General features: G+C 38.1%; 1 protein-coding gene across 1 annotated transcript in view; it reads left to right on the forward strand.

Moving 5' to 3' along the window:
* The window catches only part of LOC107285772 (prolyl 3-hydroxylase 3), a 43,978-nt gene that overhangs the window by 10,948 nt on the left and 12,592 nt on the right, over positions 1–20,438 (forward strand). Inside the window, exons 4-12 of the mRNA XM_029283754.1 lie at positions 9,673–9,825; positions 10,763–10,949; positions 12,717–12,848; positions 12,959–13,092; positions 16,553–16,642; positions 17,386–17,438; positions 17,663–17,721; positions 19,431–19,555; positions 19,666–19,761. Coding sequence (XP_029139587.1) covers positions 9,673–9,825; positions 10,763–10,949; positions 12,717–12,848; positions 12,959–13,092; positions 16,553–16,642; positions 17,386–17,438; positions 17,663–17,721; positions 19,431–19,555; positions 19,666–19,761 — 1,029 coding nt within the window. The remainder of the gene's footprint in view (positions 1–9,672; positions 9,826–10,762; positions 10,950–12,716; positions 12,849–12,958; positions 13,093–16,552; positions 16,643–17,385; positions 17,439–17,662; positions 17,722–19,430; positions 19,556–19,665; positions 19,762–20,438) is intronic.

Raw genomic sequence — 20,438 nt, forward strand, 5'->3', positions numbered from 1 at the left:
TCCCCCAAAAGCTAAACAGAGTTGGATCTAGTTAGTAATTAGATAGAAAGTACCAGGAAGTGCTAGTAAGCTAGACTGGGAACTCATAAAACATCCCAGAAGGCAGCTTTTGTAAACTATTTGATTCTTATTCCTTCTTTTTACTTCTAACAATCTTGATCTTTAGTCCCTTCAAATAATGTCATGGAACTTGATTTCATTTTTTTCTTTGTCCCTTCTCACAAAGTTCTTTAAAACTTGAACAAACCTCTTTTGTAAATCCAATATAGGAAAATTATCCAGGTTATTCTCTTAATTAAAATGGATATACAAATAACAAATTAAGACATCAGTTGTTCTTTTGTACATCCAGTGGAATATCATTCTTGTAGCCTGTCATTTTTAAATCCACTTTCAAATCGGTCTCAATCTTGTCAGACAGAACCTATTCCTCTTCCATACCATCTATTCAACACAGTCTATCTATAATGACAGACAGTCTTAAAATTAACTTCTCTATCCATGGTTCAAAAATACCTTTCAAGGTGTCCAATGTTAATTTTTGCTTCATTCTGTAATTGTTAGTCAAATTTGAGATTTCTCCTTTAATTGTAATTTTTAGTTTCCTCTAAATTTTTAAAATCTTACCTTGAAAGTTCATTTTTGAAAAAAAAAATCAAAACAAAAACATTTCAGGGTGAAGGTTCTTTCTCCCAGCTTGTGGGTTGATTTCCGAATGTTTCCTTACCAGGCTAGGTAATCTCCGCTGAAGAGGTTATCCAGAGGTTATCCAGCATGGTAATGAAACATTCAGAAACCAATCCACAAGCTTGGAGAATGAGCCTTCTCCCTCATCCTACACCCGAGCTACAGATATTTGCCACTATTGCAAACAAAAGCATTTTTCTATGGGAAGGATTCTTTTTAATTAATTCCAAAATCTTATTTCATTGTACTTAGTCCACTTACTCCATTTGTAACTTTCTAAAATTAAATTTTTATTTACCTTCTTGCTGGTTATTCCCTCTCCCCCCTTTTTTTGTAAAGTTTTGAACTTGTAGTTAAAACTTCTTTTGATAAGGATTGAAGGAAAACTGATCTGATGTGTAAAATCTGTTTGATTCAAAGGTTCCTATTAGCTAAAATGAAATTAAACAATTTCTGACAGTGATTATGACCTTAGTGTCCTTAGTATTCTGCTAACCATGGCTTGAGCAAGGTGACTATTTACTTGTTTCCCACCAGCTCTCAACCCACCAGACACTGCTGTCTTTCGGTCTCCTTGAGGTGAGCAGATGTCTGGAGCACTTGTGGGTGATCACAAGTCCTCTCCTTGAAGAGGAAATATCAAAGAGCCAGTGTACAGTTCTTCATTCTGCTGTGGTTGTTGGCTCCACTTTCTGCGGAGCCATCTTCAGGCTGTCATTTCCTCCTTGGAAGTCACAAATAGCCCTTTTTCTGAACAGATGCTAGCCAATCACCACTCTCATTTTTTCTTAGATCTCCAAATGGCTTAATTGCTGCTTCTACATTCTTTCATCTCAGCCATCCATTCTTATCACCCAGCTAGCATTAATACTTTTTCCTCAGGACTGCATTTATTTAGACTGCATTTATTGCTAAGTTTTCCCTCAAACTAACCTGATTCTACTATTACCAATATTCACCGGAATATAACAACCATTACCAACCCATAGGGACAACAAGTAAATGATATAGGTTTATTTTTTCTAACATACATTTTATTTGCAATTCACAATGAATTCTGTAATTGTTTTCATTAATTCCACACAATCGAGCTACCATCATTCAAATTTATTATATCATTCCCCTTTCTCTTAGTTTCACAGGCACATCATTTGTCTTTTATCATTTTCATTCAACAATGCATGAGCTGTATCATTTACTCTACAAATCACAATGTTTCATGTGCCATAGTTGTCACTAGACAGAGCCATAATTACTGATTTCTATCATTATTGTGGCTTTCACATAAGCTTTCACATAATGGCTTGTTACTAATAAAATAATGTGTTCCAGTCAGTTTAGGCTCATTTAGGATAGTATGCCACTAATATAATCAAAGCCCAATTTTACTCCAATTCACACTATTCCAAAAATCTATTCGATGGATTTTTAAACTAAAGACTATCTTGCAAGTCAGGAAACTGTTACAGTTCCTCACATGTCACCAACTAAGGGATACTGACTTAGTTTACCAGTGCCCATTCAGAATGTATAGGGGTATCAAAGTTCTGTCCACATTCTTAATACTTCTGGAGAGTATTTAATTTGAAACACCTGCAGCTGGTCTTAAGAGTTAATGCGATGCATATTAAAAAAGACGGAACTTCAACCACACTGTTGTAGTCACCATCTTGACTTTTTTTGACCATGTCACATGGATACCACCTACTTAATTTCTACTCTTAGCATTTTCCTTGGCAGATTAGGAACAAATTGTCTGTTTTCCTCAGCCCACAATACATAAAAAACTCAAATCCATTGACCTAGGTGCCTGTTTTTCACACGATAATGAACTGACTCATATTTTTAACCTATGGGCGGTAAGAAAAAAAACTCTCATGTTAATCCAGCTGTAATATATTGGAAGGAAGATAACTATGCCTATCTATGAGAAATTCCCATTTAAAAAAATGACAGCTAACAGACACCAGTCAAACTGAATCTTTTGACATATTCAGAGAAGATCTTAGTCCTGCTAAGAGCCTCTCCCTCCCTCCATCTCTAAAGGGCAAAACTTGAAAAAAAATGCATGAGATTTTCCTGCCTAAACCCAGAAATGCAAAACTTAGAAAACCTTACGCATAGCCTAAACGCTTGGGGGTGGTGGTGGTGGTAGCTGTATAATCTTCTGCTCAAGGAGGATTTCAACGAGGAATTTTGGAGTACAAACAAGAAATTTATTTGGGAAAAAGAGGAAAAACATACGGATGTAATAGTTATACATACAGAATTGCAAATAAAATCCATAAAGTTAGTTTAAATGTGCTAGACTTGCATGAATGATTCAAGTTCCAGAATATATATAAAAACGCATTACAGAGAAGATGAACTGAGAGCCACATCTGGGCTTCCTGTTGGATGGCAAGCTGCTAACATTTTTCTCTGCTGTAAAGCACACGTTTTATGGTGTTAAAGCCACCTTCTTAGGAAGAGATCAGTTACTTCATTGTTCCAGCTGGTGAAACAAAAACTTATCTATTAGTTAAACCCACTTTCCCAACTGCCTTATAAATGACAAAGCAGTTGATGTAAGTTTCACTGATTCAAGTATTAGATCAAACAGTGATAAACTGGAGGTATATTTTGGGAAATAATAGCTGAGTCCTGTTCTATTTAAATTCCTAGCTGGATTCAACTTATCTGAGAGCACCTCTAGTTTGGTTGAAACAAGCCAGAAGTTAGGGATTTGTCAGAGAAAACTGACCTTCTGCTATATACAGCTACAGTAAGAGTCACCTTTTTGGTAAGAGGTGCAACATATAAATTTAATAGATAAAAAATAAATCCTTAGCAGGAAAATCTTAAGTGGCTATTCCAAAGAGATAAAACATGATGTGAAAATATTTCATCTTAGGCAGAACTAACTTCTCCTGGGAGTTTGGCCAATATGGCCATTCTGCATCATTATCTGTCATTTCAAAATGAAAGCAGCTGCATCCATTATTCAGAAGAGAAATTAAATAAATGGGAGATGCACAGCGGTGAGGAAAAAGGAGAAGTAAGGAAATACATTTCAGGAAATTTCTACGGGGAATACATCCTGAAGATGGTGAACATAATGGAAATTTTTCTGTTTTGAATATTGGTGGTAATGTCACAACTTTTCTACTAAAGCAGGGGGTTTTTTCTGACCTCCTCCTCAAAAATTGCAAAGATGGAAAAACTGCACAAAGGGACAATCAAAATAATTAAAGAATTGAAAGAACTTTCCTACGAAAAAGGTTAATGCTTTTTGACAGAGAAAAAATGATAAATAAAAGGGGACACACAAGAGAAGTATGTAAAATAGAATGTATTTTATTATATTGGATTGAACTGTGGTGTCCTTGGTCTCTCTCTAAGCTTTGCTGTTAGCTTGCAGTTGTTTCATTACCTGACTAGGTAACATTATCAGCGCTGGTGATTGTGGGTGATTGTTTATATTCATTGCCCTCTCTGGTAGGTTCTTGATTATGCAATTGTTTTTTGCTTCATTGTTTGGTGTTCATCCCTGCTTAACTGGGGTATCTGGTTGCTGGAGCATATGTGTTCTAGTCTTTGTTATTGTTTTTCTGAATAATGTGTTAATGTGATTTATATTTATATGTCTATTGATGCCAAGCTTCCAGGAATTCCCTAACACTTTTGGATTTGTCTTGGTCTAGAGGATGCTCACAATTTCCCAGTTGAAACCATGGACGAGTCTGTCTGCTAGTTGGTGTTCTTACTAATATTTTTATTAATTTTTCTACAGAACATACAATACATATAAGTACTAACCATCCGAAAGAAATATAAATAAATAGAGAGACACAGAGGTGCAAAAAGATAAAGAAAGCAAAGATATAAACAAAGACTGACTTCTGACTTCTGATATTTGAAAAAAAAACATTTAAAATTTGTTAGTTTTTTAACACTCCAACATAACATCCCTTTTCTCCCAAAAAGGTTTTTTTTAAAAAAAAAATAATAATAATTGTAAATCCATATATCATAATAGCAACCTAGTCTCATTTTGGATAGTGAGATGGGCGGAATCTACATTTAATAGATAAAGAAATAATTTGATATTTTTCCCATTTTCTCCACAAAAAGGCTTCCATTCCAGATGAATTTCTTCAGTGACTTTCCTCTCACAAGAGCCATTAATTTAGCCATCATGGCCAGTTCTTTAGTAAACATTCTTCTACTTTAGGTATCACAGGGTCTTTGAATATACAAAAGTCATGCTAGCAGTCATGTTACTGCTAGCTGGTATTGATGGATGCGCTCTGCTAATTTTCCACCTGTCTGTCTTACATAGTGGCTGTTACAGTCTTTACATTGTATGTTGTAGCAAACTCTTTCAAAAAATTAAGTCTTGGGGTCATCCAATGAAGCTAAATGGCACAAGATTCAGAACTGATTAAAAGAAGCATTTCTTCACAAGGTATACAGTCAAAGGATGACATTCATGGAAAAAAGAGATGCAGAGATAGCCATCAGAAGCTTCTTTTTTAGAGTAAGTATTATTATGCAAAATACAGAAAGAAATAAGAAAGTAAAGGTATCAGTTCACAGAAAAGGAAATATGGCTACATCTTATTATATTTACTTATATTTCATATTTCTAAACTGCCCATCTCCTTCAGAGAGGGCCTCCTTCGCACCAAATTCTTCACATGTCTTTCTGTCTTTGCAAACCATCTTTGCTTCTGTGATGTCCACACATTAATAACCTTTGATTCTTTAAACTTCTCACTTCTTTTTGAGGATGTCATTAACTTTACATGGACAAAATCTATACAGTACAGTCACTAGGAATCAACATTGACTTTATGGCACGTAATTGATCAGTCATCAACTCTTTCCAACCATCACTTTTTAGTCATTCCCCATTTTCTTGATCTCTGCACTCTTCATTCAGATGACTATTTTGCAATTTAATCCTCTTCATTTTCGCTGCATAACTAATGTATCTCAACCAGCTTCTCTTCTACAGCTCACTCACCCCTGTGCTCAATCCACATTCATTCATTAGCCACTCATTCTCGACTATAGAATCTGTGTCAGCACAACAGCTCTGTGTACATATTAGGTGACAAAATAAGGGCAACAGTACATTGGCTTGTAAGAGCTTCTACATTAAAAATCCTAGCTTGCAAGTAAAACTCAGCTTTGATAGAACTTGTGACATGACCTCAGAAGGAAGACCAGGGTTGTTCCTCTAGTTTATACAAAGCAGATGGGTGCAAAAATTACAGGTGGATTCATTTGTTAAGTATACGTGTGTCTGGCAGGAATAGTGTTTGGCAGGCTTTTGACTGAAAGAGTACAAGAAGCATCAGTGAGCAAAATTCAGGAAGTGCAGGATGATGTTAGGCTGGCCGGGAGCGAGGAACATATACCGTGGGTCTGCTCTGTTATATAGTATGGAAGTGAGTGGTTTAAGAGAAATGTAAAACTTAGTTGAGCAAAGCAGGAATGGAGTTTTTAAGAACGTGCAAATGGTAAAACAAAAAAGAAAAGAGAAGGTCAAATCTACAGTACTGCAGGTTTTTCTCCAGTGCATCCCTGTTCAGCTTCCAGGCCAGGGCCAACCAGTGCTTCCACCTGCTGTCGGCTCTAAATTACTGATGGGCACCTTCCACAGCAGTCTCAGTTGGATCACCTGTTATATGCAGAGATGAGGGGGAGGGAGGGGGAATCAAGGCTCAAGCTCTTTTTTCACCTCTATAAAGGCCCTTTCAGCCCACACGGGCAAGCAACCGTATCTGTAGCAAAATACAAGTAATAAACCATACGTACTTTTTATCTGCAAACAAAGGCGAACTTCCGTTTAAACAGGGCATTTATAGCTATACAGTACTTCAAAGGCCGGAGCCAGGAAGCTCTATAGTGCTCTGAGCTGGGAGATGGCTGGCTAAGCGTCCATCAATTCGCACCTCCCTTCGGAGAGATTCTCCTCTCCCGCCCAAAAGCCAGACTGCCTGGGCTCTCGCTCCTTCGCCAGCTCCTCCGCTTCGGGAGGACTTTCCAGCCACGGGCGGCTCTGGAGTTCCCTACCTTTCTTTTCTCCTCTTTGGGTCTCCGCCTTCTTCTTTCCTTCCAGCAGGCGCCCCTTTCCATCCCAGCCAAGCAGAAGAGCGGAAAGCAGCCGGGGCATCTCTCTCTCTCTCTCTCTCCCCGCCCACCCCCTTCCTTCCAGCTACGTTTGCAGCTTTCCTTCGCTTCCCTTCTGGCTTTCGCTCCCTCGAATCCCGCTCGGGATTCGGCCATGCTCTCCTCCGCTCTGCTCCTCCTTCTCCTCGCTGGAAGCTGCGGCTGCTTCTCTCCAGGGTCGAGCCAGGTGGCCCCTTTCGACTTGCTCTACGCGGACGGGGTGCGGGCGTACTTCGCCCAGGACTGGCCTCGGGCCTCCGAGCTGCTCCAGCGCTCCATCCACGGCTATTCGCAGCTGCAGGAGGCGCGCCGAAAGTGCCGAGGCGGATGCCAGAGGGAAGCCTGTTTTAGGAGCCCGTCGCCTTTCCAGCCGTGGGAGACCAGTTTCTTTGACCGGGTGCTGCAGCGAGCGGAATGCCTGGAGGAATGTCTGGGACGGAGGCTGGGCGGGCAGCCGTCCCGCTACCGAGCCAGCCGCGTCATCCAACAGGACTTTGAAGAGAGGGAGCCCTACAATTATTTGCAAGTTGCCTTCTTCAAGGTGAGCGGTGGGGAGGGGGGGCAGGACCCTCCGTGTGCTGCAGCTGCTGATGTGGCCGCCCGTCCTCGGCCACCCTCTTCCACGTCCTCCAGAAGAGCAGCGCAACCGTTACCCCTCCGCCCCCACCCCCACCCCAGACCGTCCAGCCCTCGCCAAAGTATTAGCATACATCAAATACCTTCTTCAACTCCAGAAAGCTCTTAAATTTTCCTGCAGAGATTCCCATGGCTTTGAATTTCAACAACTCCTTTATCCGTCCAGTTTTTAGTACATTCTTTGCATTAAAATGGTATTTCTGTCCTGAAGTCATTTGTTGGGTTCAAGCTCTATTGAAGACTCCTGGGAGACTGAGGGCAGGACATTAATCTTAGCTCTCCCACCAAACTTTATTTTCATTGCATCTGTATTTTTGTTTCATTTTTTTTTTCATTGAAATCAGTAGTCCAGTCATTGATAAAACTTGAACAAATTCCTGGCATCAGATTTTAATTATTTTGTACTGCTGTCTTGCATGAAATGCTGATCCATCTATTGGTTTCAAATGTTGGGTTTGGGCCCCCTTTTAAAAAACACTGGTTGGGGGGGCATTTCAAAAGGAAAGAACTAACCTCACAGGATCCTAATTCAGAATTCGTGAGATACACTATGTGGAATGAACAATAATTTGATAGCCAATGAGCTATGAGCAAGAAAATGTTGGTTTAGCATTGCTTTTGCTACTGATGTTGTTACATTTATACTCCTTTTTTGTTTTGTTTGTGATGACAAAATAGTTGGGTGGTGTAATGATTTATGAGAAAACACTACATCAATCAGCAAAATATCTCCGGCTGACTTGCTCTTGGTGTTCTACTTGGGGACCATGTTAGCAAAGCTGAGCCTACAGGGTGAAAAGTTGGAGATCTTGAACTTCCTTTCAGCTTGGGTTTTATACATCATAACTCCGTTTTCTGCCTTGCCCTTGAAGCTTGTTAGACCACTATCTTTCTTCCAAGGGTAAGGGAGGATCAGTTGGCATCCAGTGCTATCTAAGACCGAGAGGGCTTCCAACAGTCAGTTGCTTTCTTGACAAATTAAAAGGAAAAAAAAGAAGAAAAATGAGGGGGAAAATAAATTCCATAGAGAGCCCTATAGCTACGGTATGTAGTATTGAGGCTAGGAAAATCAGTCCTTTTCACATGTATTTTTTTTTTTTGTGGGATAGACCAATTTCACAAGAGATACATAAAAACAAACTTTGCTTTTAAAAAATGAAAAGAATGTATAAATCCCTTCTAGCTTCAAGTAGCAGAGCAAATAAAACTATTTAGTTGTTCAAGTCAGAGATTGCAATTTAAAAGGATTTAAAAGGATTTCCTATTGAAAATTATAAAGAAAATTAACAAATTCTGCCAAACTACAAGATGATGCTGGTTTTCTCCTAATTTAGAGATAGTATTGCTATAAAGAGGTTCAAAGTTCCATAAAACATGCAGTTACTGATCTGTACAGAGAAATACCAGAGAAACACATTAGACTTAAACACATAGAATGTAAAAATATGATTCTAAATTTAACACTATCTAGATTTTACCTGTTTCAGAATAACCTGATTTTCAGCATCATAGTCCTCAACTTGGCTTATTTGATGGTGGTTGTGTTGTTGTTGAGCTTTTTGTAGCTATTTTTAATTTTTTTAATTGGTAGCTAAGAAGACTCCTCTCAGTTTCTCAAGTTTGTGGTGACTCCTTGTTCCTCTGTTTCCTTAGAGTTCTCCCTCTAGAGCATTTTTTTCCACTCTAAGTGGGGAGGGGCTATGATGATTAGGTTTTATAATTCTAATAATCATAGCCCCTCCCACTTAGGTTGGAAAAATAAATAAAACTGCCTGCTGTACATGTCAGAAAAGTACCTGTCAGTGTTAATAATGTGGATTCAACCCAGATGCTACATAACTATCAATGCACGTGGGAGGGGGTTTCCTGCAGATAGACTACACAGAGTAAGGATTTTTAAAATCAAATTGAGACTGTGTATTATAGTTGTGTGCGTGTGTGTGTGTGTGTGTGTGCCTGTATGTCTATGTGTACATACATGCACATGCACACACATGCTAATTATAACCTGAATTATGATATAATAAACATTATTTCACAGATACTTTAGTCGATAGTACTATTCGGGGGGCCAATAGATCCAACCAGAGGGGCTACTGGATTCCTTTTTACCTCCTTGTTCCCAAACTGAGATGATCCCCTCGTATTCTACATTCAGTCAAAAAGGATTTTATTTTCTATTTTCAACAGTTAAAAAAACTGGATGAAGCTGTCTCTTCGGCTCATACATTCTTCGTAGCCAATCCACAGCACCTACAAATGCGTGAGGATATGGAGAAATACCAGCGCATGGCAGGGGTAAAATCCGAAAGCTTTCGGGATCTGGAGGCTCAACCACATTGGGTGAGATATTTTTGGAAAACTGGATTTTATAGAAGAGATCAGAAGGATTGCTGTGTAGAGATTGGGAGTCCTGATTCTAAAGACCTAAAAGTATGTTGACTCTCATAGATAAGTGTGCTTGTTTTCTAAGGGGTCATAAAATATTGCCCTCCTACATGTTTTTCTCATATTTCTTCTGCAATTTCTCAGAACAGAACTGCAGCGTAAAACTTCATCTGTAAATTTAAACAAGCAGAACAATAAAAACAAGCCTGCAAAAATTAGGAAAACGTGCTGATGTGTAAAACAAGGTTTAAATTGTTACTACTTGTTTCTTTCTAGTTGGCTTCATTGTGGTCTCCTCTTTTTAAATTTTAAATTTGCCTTAACCCTCTTTAAACTATTTTTATTATACTTCTGCAATAGTCACAAATGGAACAAATATTTAGCAGAAATCTGACAACTGTTTTTTTAAAAAAACAAACTGCTTTTTTGGGGTTGAATGGTGATTGATCTCTAGAAGTGATGTTTTAACTTGTATCCAATTTTTTTCCTTTAAAAAAACTTTAAAAATGTGTTTTTAAATTGTTGTAATCATAGAACAGGATTTAAATTATACAAATGCTTAGAGGGCAAACCCCAAAAATATTTTTTAAAAATGATCTCAAAATTTTGGGAGATATTATGCTCTGCTGAACCATCACAGCAGCAGGCAAAACATAGCAGCGTGCTCACTTGTTGTGAGGGGGGGGGGATGCTGCAAAGGTCATCAGTGCTAGGATCAGTTGCAAGTCATTCTTTCAATGCTGTGCTAAGTTCGAATGGTCGCTAAAGGAATGTAAGCTGAGGGCTACTTATACTCTTGAGTGGACAATTGTACTATTCTTTGGGCTCAGTAGTCACCATCTGCACAATCCTTAGACTTTAACCAAGGTGGCTTGGTTCTTTGACTCTGCAGGCAGCTTATGAAGCTGGGATGCATCATTACAGTATGGATGACTACCAGCAGGCAGCAGCCAAACTGGAAGAATCGCTCAGAGAGGGGTTGCTGGCATTGGAGAATTGCAGAGCTCTTTGTGAAGGGCCCCGAGAAGATGAGGACAACAAGGAAGAGACACAACTAGGCCTCTATGAAAGCATTGCAGGTATCATCAAAGATTTAGTAAAATATGATGAATTGTGTGAGCTGGCAAGTATGTGAAAAACTATAAGGCATTGTCTGAAAGACACATCTTTTTTTAAAAGAGATGTGCAGATCTTCAAAGGAATATCTCACTTTGACAAAAGATTGAGCAGAATATACTTTTGAAGCTATTTTGCAAAGCAGCATAGCCTTTTGCTTCTGAGGGCTTCCTTCGGGAATAACCAAAGTGAACTGAGTATTGGAACTACTGTACAAAGCTTTGAGGTGATGCAAAATACTTCATTGAGGAAATCCTGTAGCCTGTTTATCAAAGTGAGAAAAATGATTTACTGCAGAGTACAGCATAGTGGCTTTACAGAGGTCTAAAACAGAATACTGTTTTGCATATCTTAATGTTGAGTGTTCTTGGATATTCACTACATATTACTCTCCCAAAGTAGCTGTTTGTTGTTTCACTTGAGCATGACATGGGAGATCCATGGAAAAGGTTTTTTTTTTTAAAAAAAAAAATAGGAGCAGTTAGGTGAGATATAGCTCTTAGTCAGTGAAATTGTACAGTTACTTTTTAGAAGAAATTGGTTAAATGGTATGATTAAATATTCAGGGTAAGATAGCAATGGATCTTGTTGTGGACATTAAAATTGATTAGAAAAAGAAACAACTGCCATTTTTTCATGTTCTCACAATACCTATAATAGCTTTTGCAAAAATGGGGGGAAGGTTCTTAAAATTTGGAATCAGATATGGGAGAAAATTAAGTTTTGACTACTCTTTAAATAAAGTCATTGAAAAATTGGGAGTCTATGCTGAAATTTATGGGGATGTCTATGACCATGTTCTCAATATTCAGTATGTCAAACAGTCTATCCCAACCTCAGAAATTTAGGAAATGTCAGGAAGACATGATTGCTTGATTGGATTTGTAAAGCTGCCGGAGCCTCATTACTGGTCTCCTACATCCTCCAAATTTTGCACTCCTGAACAATCTTACAAATTGGAAATTCCCTCAGTTTTAAAAGGGGCCAATGAGAAGGGAAGCATCTCAAATGAATGTATGGCTCCAAGCTGTCAGGATTTTAAAAGGCATTTTGAGATGAGGAAATCAAATAAGAATAAGATGCAATTTGGAAGGTTTTCTAATTTGTACCAATAACAATAATCAAAAAGGTCTCCCTTCTCCTAGGAAAATTAGGAGAGGATTATTAGTCAATATCAGAATCCAGCACAAAATCCTTTCATACAAAAATTCTGGTCTGACTAGATAAAAAGCATTGTTGTAAATGCTACCACTGAAAAGGGATATCCAGCTAACTGCTAACTAATTCAGGCACTGCGTATGTTTCCTCAGGGATCTTTTCAATCTCCAATCTCTGATCCACACTCTTTGCCTTTTTCTATTTTGCATGACATGGAAGTCTTGATGCCTCCCTTGGCCCACTAAAATTGAGACCATTTTTCTCCAGTCTTTTTTCCCTAAACAATAATAAACAACATAGCAATCTGCACTTAACTTGTATGGCAATCAGCACTACACAAGTTGTCATATTGGCCAAAGCCAAAACAATCTAGATAGGCCAACAAGACAATTACTCAGATTTTGAAATAAAATATCACATTCAATTCAATCTACGTATTTTAAATTAACAGCATTACTTGAATGGTGAGTTAAGGGACACAGAAAATGTAGGAATCTTAGCAATACTTGTTCCAGCTGTTTCTGTAGTTGTGATGCCAAAGCCCCCTTGAGTTTCTCTTTCTTTCTTTCCAGCTCATTATGTCCAGGTCTTGAAATGCAGGCAACAGTGTGTCCTTGATATTGCCACCAAGCCAGGCAGGGTGTCTTCCACAGAAGATTTCATCCCATCTCATTTTGATTTATTGCAATTTGCCTATGACAGAGGTAAGCAGGAAATGAACAGCTGAGAAGTTCATGTAAGACTATAGGGTGAAGCTTTGCCAGAATGGCAGACAGAAGAAACATTATGATGAAGACCATTTTCTTTCTTTTAGTTGGAAATCGGACTGTTGCTGCTGAATGTGCAGCTACCTTCCTACTATTCTACCCATCAGATGAAAAAATGCTGGAGAGATTGAAAGTGTACCAAGCAGACCTGGGGAAAGAAATAGCTATTCCAGCCAGAGAGGTAGCCAGCAGCATTTTTCCTATCTGAAATCTTTCTCAGTTCTCTTTTGACAAATTAATAAGGTTTCGGTGATAGTATCATAGAATTGGAAGGGGACTTGGAGGTTCCACTAGAACATCTGTGAAAGATGACTATCTAGCCTTTGTTTGAAGATTCTTTTTTACAAAGGAGAACTCACCACTTCAAGTGGTAACCTATTCCACTGCTGGCAGTCCATGTATTCATGAGTTCCTCCTGATGTCTAGTTGAAACCTTCATTCATTGGTTCTGTTCCAGCCCTCTGGGCAATAGAGAATAAGTCCACTCTCTCATAGAGTCAAGATCACGCAAAGTATTAATACCACTCTACAATGCCTTGGTAAGGCCACACTTGGAATACTGCATTCAGTTTTGGTCACCACGATGTAAAAAAGATGTTAAGACTCTAGAAAGAGTACAGAGAAGAGCAACAAAGATGATTAGGGGACTGGAGGCTAAAACATATGAGGAACAGTTGCTGGAATTGGGTATGTCTAGTTTAATGAAGAGAAGGACAAGGGGGGACGTGATAGCAGTGTTCCAATATCTCAGGGGCTGCCACAAAGAAGAGGGAGTCAAGCTATTTTCCAAAGCACCTGAAGGCAGGACAAGAAGCAACGGATTGAAACTAAACAAGGAGAGAAGCAACCTAGAATTAAGAAGAAACTTCCTGACAGTTAGAACAATTAACCAGTGGAACAACCTGCCTCCAGAAGCAGTGAATGCTCCAATACTGGAAGTTTTTAAGAAGAAACTGGACAGCCATTTGTCCGAAATGGTATAGGGTTACCTGCCTGAGCAGGGGGTTGGACTTGATGACCTCTAAGGTCCCTTCCAACTTTATTATTATTATTATTATTATTATTATTATTATTATTATTATTATTATTATCCGTGTGATAACCCTTCAGATATTTGCAGACTGTTATTGTATCTTCCCTTAAATATTTTTCTATAGATAAAATGTACTTACAATTCTTTAAAAGTTCCTCATAGAGTTTGGTTTCCAGACTCTTCACCATCTTGATAGTCATACTCCATACTTACTTTGATTTGTCACAATCCTTTTTGAATTGTGGAATCCAGAACTGGATAGAGGTTTCCAAATGGGGACTTACCAAGGTTCCATAGAGTGAAACAATTACTTCCTATCATCTGGACTCTGTGCTACTGTTAATACATCCCAAGGTAGCATTTGCCTTTTAGCAGCTGCACCGTGCTATAGATTCATGTTTAATATGTGTTCAACAGGGACACCCAGGTCACTTCCATATGTACTACTGCCAAACAAGTTTTCTTCCACTCTATAGTGCTTTGCATTTTTTTTTTTACCAAGATAAAGGACCTGATATTTCTCCCTACTAAGTTTAATCCTATTCATTTCAACCCACTCTTTAAGCCTGTCTAGCTCTATTAACATCTTCACTCTTTCATCTAAAATATTAATAATCCTTCCCATCTGCACACTTTGTAAGTGTCCTGTCAGTTACTCATCCAAGTGTCTGATAAAAATATTGAACACTACAGGATTGGTCCCTGTGGTACTCCTCTCCATATTTCTTTCCATAAATTGAAGCAAGCCACTGTGGTAATAAGTTCTCACTGGGTGCAGTCATTCAACTGTGAATTCATTTTAGTAGTTGTATTAGAAGTAGTCTTTGCTATAACCATGTATTAATATATAAATTAAACAATAACATGATTAGAATTTTATCCACCAACACTCATTGCTCTGTATCCATTTCTCTCTGTGCCAGTAACAGAGCTATTCATTCATAATCCAAATGGGTTTATGTAGATGCCTTAAAGCATTATCTTCCTATTGCCATAGGGAATACCTTGAAATGAATTACTCTAAAACAAAGGTTTTAATATTCTCCAGTGTTTCAAGCACTCAGTTAAGTGGATGATTAATGATAGATCTACAGTACTGAACAATGACTTTTAAATGCCCAGGCATCCACTTTCAATCATCTACTTGCTGGATCAATCAAGCAAAGGACCTTTTATATGAGCCCCCAAAGCATCCTTTGCAATTATTAAATATGCATCAGTACAATAACAACTATATTCAAGGCTACAGTACTAGGCTCAGTATATGGCATTCAGTTATAAGGATGCTTCTAGGTTAGAAGCTATCCAATCCCAATTTTTAAAGCTATGCCCCAGGATCCTTTTCTTTTGTTTCTTTTCCAGCATTAGCATTACAAATTGGCAAATTATCTATAAGAGCAAAAATAGGTAGATAATATCCTGTATGAAAATCACACTGGTATATGTTTAGATATAGAAGTTGAATCTGTTCCATATGCACTGCCACACTGCCTTGTTTGAAATAAATGAAGGATAGAACTCATGACACCAATAATTAGAAATCTTAATTGCTCCTCTGAGCAGGAGCTGATCATTCTACCCCTAGGGTAATCAAAGTTTAGTTATTTCCAATGGTGGGATTCAAATATGTGAACAACCGGTTCTCTGTGTGGATGCCATTTCCAGAAGCCCATTCTGGGCCTGGGCAACAAAAAATTAGCTACCAGTTCTGCCAAACTGGTGCGAACTGGCTGAATCTCACCATTAGTTATTTCCAATAAGACTGCTGATTTTTTAACAACAGATCATCCTTTATACTATTAATTTCTGTATAAGTTCTGTTGTACAGAATACATAATATTTAATGTGTTATAATATTGTCTTCTTTTAAATATTGGTCTGCGAAAAGGTCCTCAGAGTGAATGGCAAGGAATTAAGATAGTCCCCAATGAATGAATCATTAGAGCAAAGATTAGGCACACAGATTAAAGTGTTTCCAGCTCATCTTTAGCCCATCACCCATAATCCCTCTGGCAAGGAATCTGTGGGCCCTTAACTGTCTCTTTCTTCTTTCTCTGATGCTCACACAATTTGATGGCCATGAATCAACTCAGATTTGTTTAGCTGGCAAGCAGCTGTTTTTGCTTGGGAAGAAAGTGAGCTCTTACTCGTTTCAATCTATCGCAGCCCACCTCTTTGTTTCCCTGAGGTGCAAAACTTGGTGTTAGTTTGGGGCACTGCCTTTTCAGAAATCTAAGATGAAAGTTACAAATATTTTTTCTCCCTTGCCCTCTGGATGTTCTATTACTGCTGTTTGACCCAAGTTGCTGTTGACTAGCAGCTTCCCTTCAGGGGCAAGTAACAAATGCAAGGAGGGCTGCAGTATGGGGTGGCATTAATCCCTGCCTCTGCTCTGCCTCTGCCATGACTGGGACCACAAGACAGAAATGTGAAGTTTGCATTGAATATAACATCTAGTTTGACCTGAAGGCTGGATTGATTGCCTGCAGCAGAGATGGTTGTGTGTGTTTTGTGTCTTGTTTTCTTGAACAAGAAACACTCAAACCATTTATGATTTTTGTATGTTATTTTAAATTGCAATGCTGTAACATCTGCTTTCAATCCACAGAATATCCGCCATTATGTGCAAAGATCCCGTATGGAAAAGAAACTGATCTATTATGCAGTACAACACTTCGATGAAACTTTTAAGGATCCAGTAAGTGACTGTCTTTTCTTTGAAGGTAGATTCTTCATGGCCTCTTTGCAACAAAACTATTTATTGATCTCATCTATCAAATACTGGTTGATGAAATAGTACATAGGATCCTCTTTCTGTTCTCCTTTTCTGAACTGAAAGAAATTATGCTTTAAGGACATATGTTCATTTATTATAAGCCTTTTTCAGCCAACGTCCTCTAAGTCTGTCAGGGCAATATGCGAGAAGCATAACACCCCAAATATGCCATGTTACAACACAACAAAATCCTAAAACAATACCAAACTAAAATAAATCAGAAGAATGCTAATCATACACCAAAGTAAACATAAATCACCATAGAATTTTAAATTCGTGTCAAATAGAGGTCTTTACAATGATAGCATTTTAATGCCAGTCTAGTATTTATGGAAAAAGTGTTTCAAAGGTGGTGTGCTGGCCACAGTAAAGGTGCTAATTATAGATGGAAGTGTTTCTAAAAAGCTGTTACTGATTGTGTGGGAAGGAGCACACTGCTTGTAAAACTACAGGAAACTGGACAGATGATATATTTTTTTCTCAGTCTGCTGAAGTTTCACAAATATTTCTGCCATATGGAATAGCCAGAAAGTAGGACACATGTGCCTGCTGTGGTGAGGAAGTGTCTGTGCAATCCTGTGAATGCAGTCCTGTGAAAAAGAAAATGGACCAATAAACTTAATTTTGTAGTGCTAAGTCCTGGATGTGTTTTTTTTTTTTTTTAGGATTTATGGACTCCTGAGGAACTGATCCCTGAAAGCATGAAGGAGAAACACAAGTAAGTTTCAGTCCAGAAATGTAAAATATGGATGCAATTCTAGGATACCTTAATGAAAGGCAATGATTCAGCTCTATCAGGAAAGGTTTTTTTAAAAAAGAGACCTTAAATGTAACGGAATAGAAATTATAAGTGATTTGATTTATTGCTGAGCTATTTAATTGCGGAGACAGTCTCATGCCCTGTAGTTATGGCCTTTTCTATATTTGTTTATTAATCCCAAGAGAAGATCAAGAGAAACGAAGCTTGAAGGCCTCACATATGCAACAATGGGATCAAAATGGTGAGTACAAGAAAAAGAAATGATAAATGGGAAGAAAGATTATTATGTTTCTTCTTCTTATCATAATGAGAGAAGAGGGAAATTCCAGTAGGATGACTCTACAGTTTCTCCTAAAGGTGAGATGGAGTAAGTCTCCTTCCCAGTACTTAGGTTCACCTGCTAAAGTCTGGGATTGTTTGGGATTCCATTTTTACTAGCTACAACAGAGACCCAAAGGGATGGCAAAGGTATAGAAATTATTTCAGCACCAAAGATGTATTCAGAGTACCTATTTTGGCATAGAGGCAGATCAACAATAGGATGGCCATAGCTTCTCCTCAGAGAACTGTCCTAAGTTTGGATGTAAGTCAATAAATCCTAGTTCAAATAAAGTGCAGTCATTCCCATCTTATTACCTTTCAGATATGTTGATATACAACTTCCATCATGCTGATTAAGGATGGCAGGTGCCTTAATTCACCATATTTGGAAGTATTGGCCTGGGTAGGCAGAAAGGAGAAAATAAGTTTGAAGCTGGACAGCAGCCTGATATCACTGGGTCACAGTCTAACCAACTATGATAAGATGCATTATATTTATGTTTAAATTACTGTAGTGATTCCTAAATTTGCATCTATTCAAAAGATTCATTTGTCAACTCTTTATGTGTTAGTGTGTGCTGTGCACGTTTGTGTGTGTGTGTGAGAGAGAAACAGAGATGTATTCTCTATCTGACTATAAGTAACCCTTGATTTATGACTATAATGGTGCCTGAGTCAAGAGTGGTGAATGCTGTAAGAACCTTTACCTCAGTTATTCCAAGACTTTGGAGTTATATCACTAATGAGACCATAGCAGCTATGATTTTACAGTGATTTTTAAAATCTACCTATTTTGAAATATCAATGGTTGCTAAGTGGACTATGGCCCTGGGTAATAGCTGCTGCTGATTCTATTAATTGGATATCTGTTTTTAATTTACCTATATCAAGGTACCTATGACAACAGTTGTGTCAGTAACACAGTTATAAGCTTTGTATCAGACCATTCCATTCCTTGCCTCTGAATTCTGAAACTGATGGATAATGACAGCCTAGGGGTCCATTTTTGGTATCAGCTTCCAAAGAATAATTTGCAAGTGAGAATTGTTTAGTGTCATGGAGTCTTTCAAAGTCCCTTATGCAGATACCAATTATAACTTATAAGAAGGGCACATATATATTCAGAGATTGTAAATTAGAGCATACAGGTAGTCCTCAATTTACAACAGTTCGTTTAGTGACCGTTCAAAATTACAACACCACTGAAATAAGTGACTTATGACCTTTTTGCACACTTGACAACTGTTGCAGCATCTCCATGGTCACGTGATCAAAATTCAGCCGCTTGGCAACTGACTCATATTTATGATGATTGCAGTGTCCTGGGATCATGTGATCACCTTTTGCAACCTTCTGACAAGCAAAGTTAATAGGGGAGCCAGATTTCACTTAACAAATGTGTTACAAACTTAGCAACTGCAGTGATTCACTTAACAACTGTGGCACAAAAGGTCGTAAAATGGGGCAAAATTCACTTAACAAAGATTTCATCTTATCAACAAAATTTTGGGCTCAGTTGTGGTCGTAAGTTGAGGACCGCCTGTATTTCTTCCTTTGTACTCACGATGAACAGTAATATTTGATGTCATCTCTATATACTGTACACTTCTGCCCTGCTTATTTTTCCAGAGTCACTGCCTTTTGAGGACATCACCATCACCATGGATTCCCACCAACTCAATGGTTCCCAAAGGGTTGTCTTTGACAGAGTCCTGACTGAATCAGAATGCAAAGACATCCTTCGTCTGTCCAAGGTGAGGATAGGAGACGGCAAATACTCTGCATGATCCTGTATAACAGAAACAGAAGCTTTGCGCTGGTAAAGGGCAATACCAGATCTCTCATAGGTTTGTGCGTGTTTCAGGCAGCTGGAGGAACAGGAGATGGCTATCGTGGCAGACGTTCCCCTCATACTCCTCATGAGCGATTTGAAGGCTTAACAGTGACAAAAGCTTTGCAGGTAAAAGTGATTTTAGTGATTTTAGAATGAGCTAAGTTCCTGGTCCCGCAGGACTTTTTCCCACAGGACTTTTTTTTCCTATTCCCCAGTTTCACAGACTCTAGACATAAACATACATTACAAAGTTAATATTAAAGACAGATAGGACACACACACATCTTCCTCTTCCTCTTCCTAAAATTTAAACTGTATATATTATGCAAATAAATGTAAAAAGATTTCTAGTTGCTGTTTTCTTGGGAAAGGGATAGCGAAAGTCTCAACTGAGAAGTTGTAAACAAATGCTTAACTTTTCCTTCTTTCTGAAACAAAGCAAAATGACTCTGAATCATATTTGGAATCTTTTTATATAAGATTCCAAATATGCATATATAATTAATTTGGAGCACCTCATAGAGAAAGCAGAATGGGAGATAGGATTAGAATCAGGTGAAAAAGAGATCAGGAAGGATCAAATATACAATGTGTAAAACAATACAAAACTTGTTTCATTTTCTATTTTTCTTTTTGTTTTATTGACCAAACAAAATATGGTTAAAAACTAAGAAATATAAAATTAAAAGAGAAAATAAGGTAGTAATAAAAAAGCAAATTAAAAAGTAAATTAAATTAAACCTTGGGAACATGGTTCTGCTGTTTGTATGGCCATATCCATGCAGCAAACACATCTCAGCACT

Source organism: Protobothrops mucrosquamatus, unplaced genomic scaffold (assembly GCF_001527695.2).
Source record: "Protobothrops mucrosquamatus isolate PMUCROS unplaced genomic scaffold, P.Mucros_1.0 scaffold212, whole genome shotgun sequence".
Lineage (NCBI taxonomy): Eukaryota > Metazoa > Chordata > Lepidosauria > Squamata > Viperidae > Protobothrops > Protobothrops mucrosquamatus.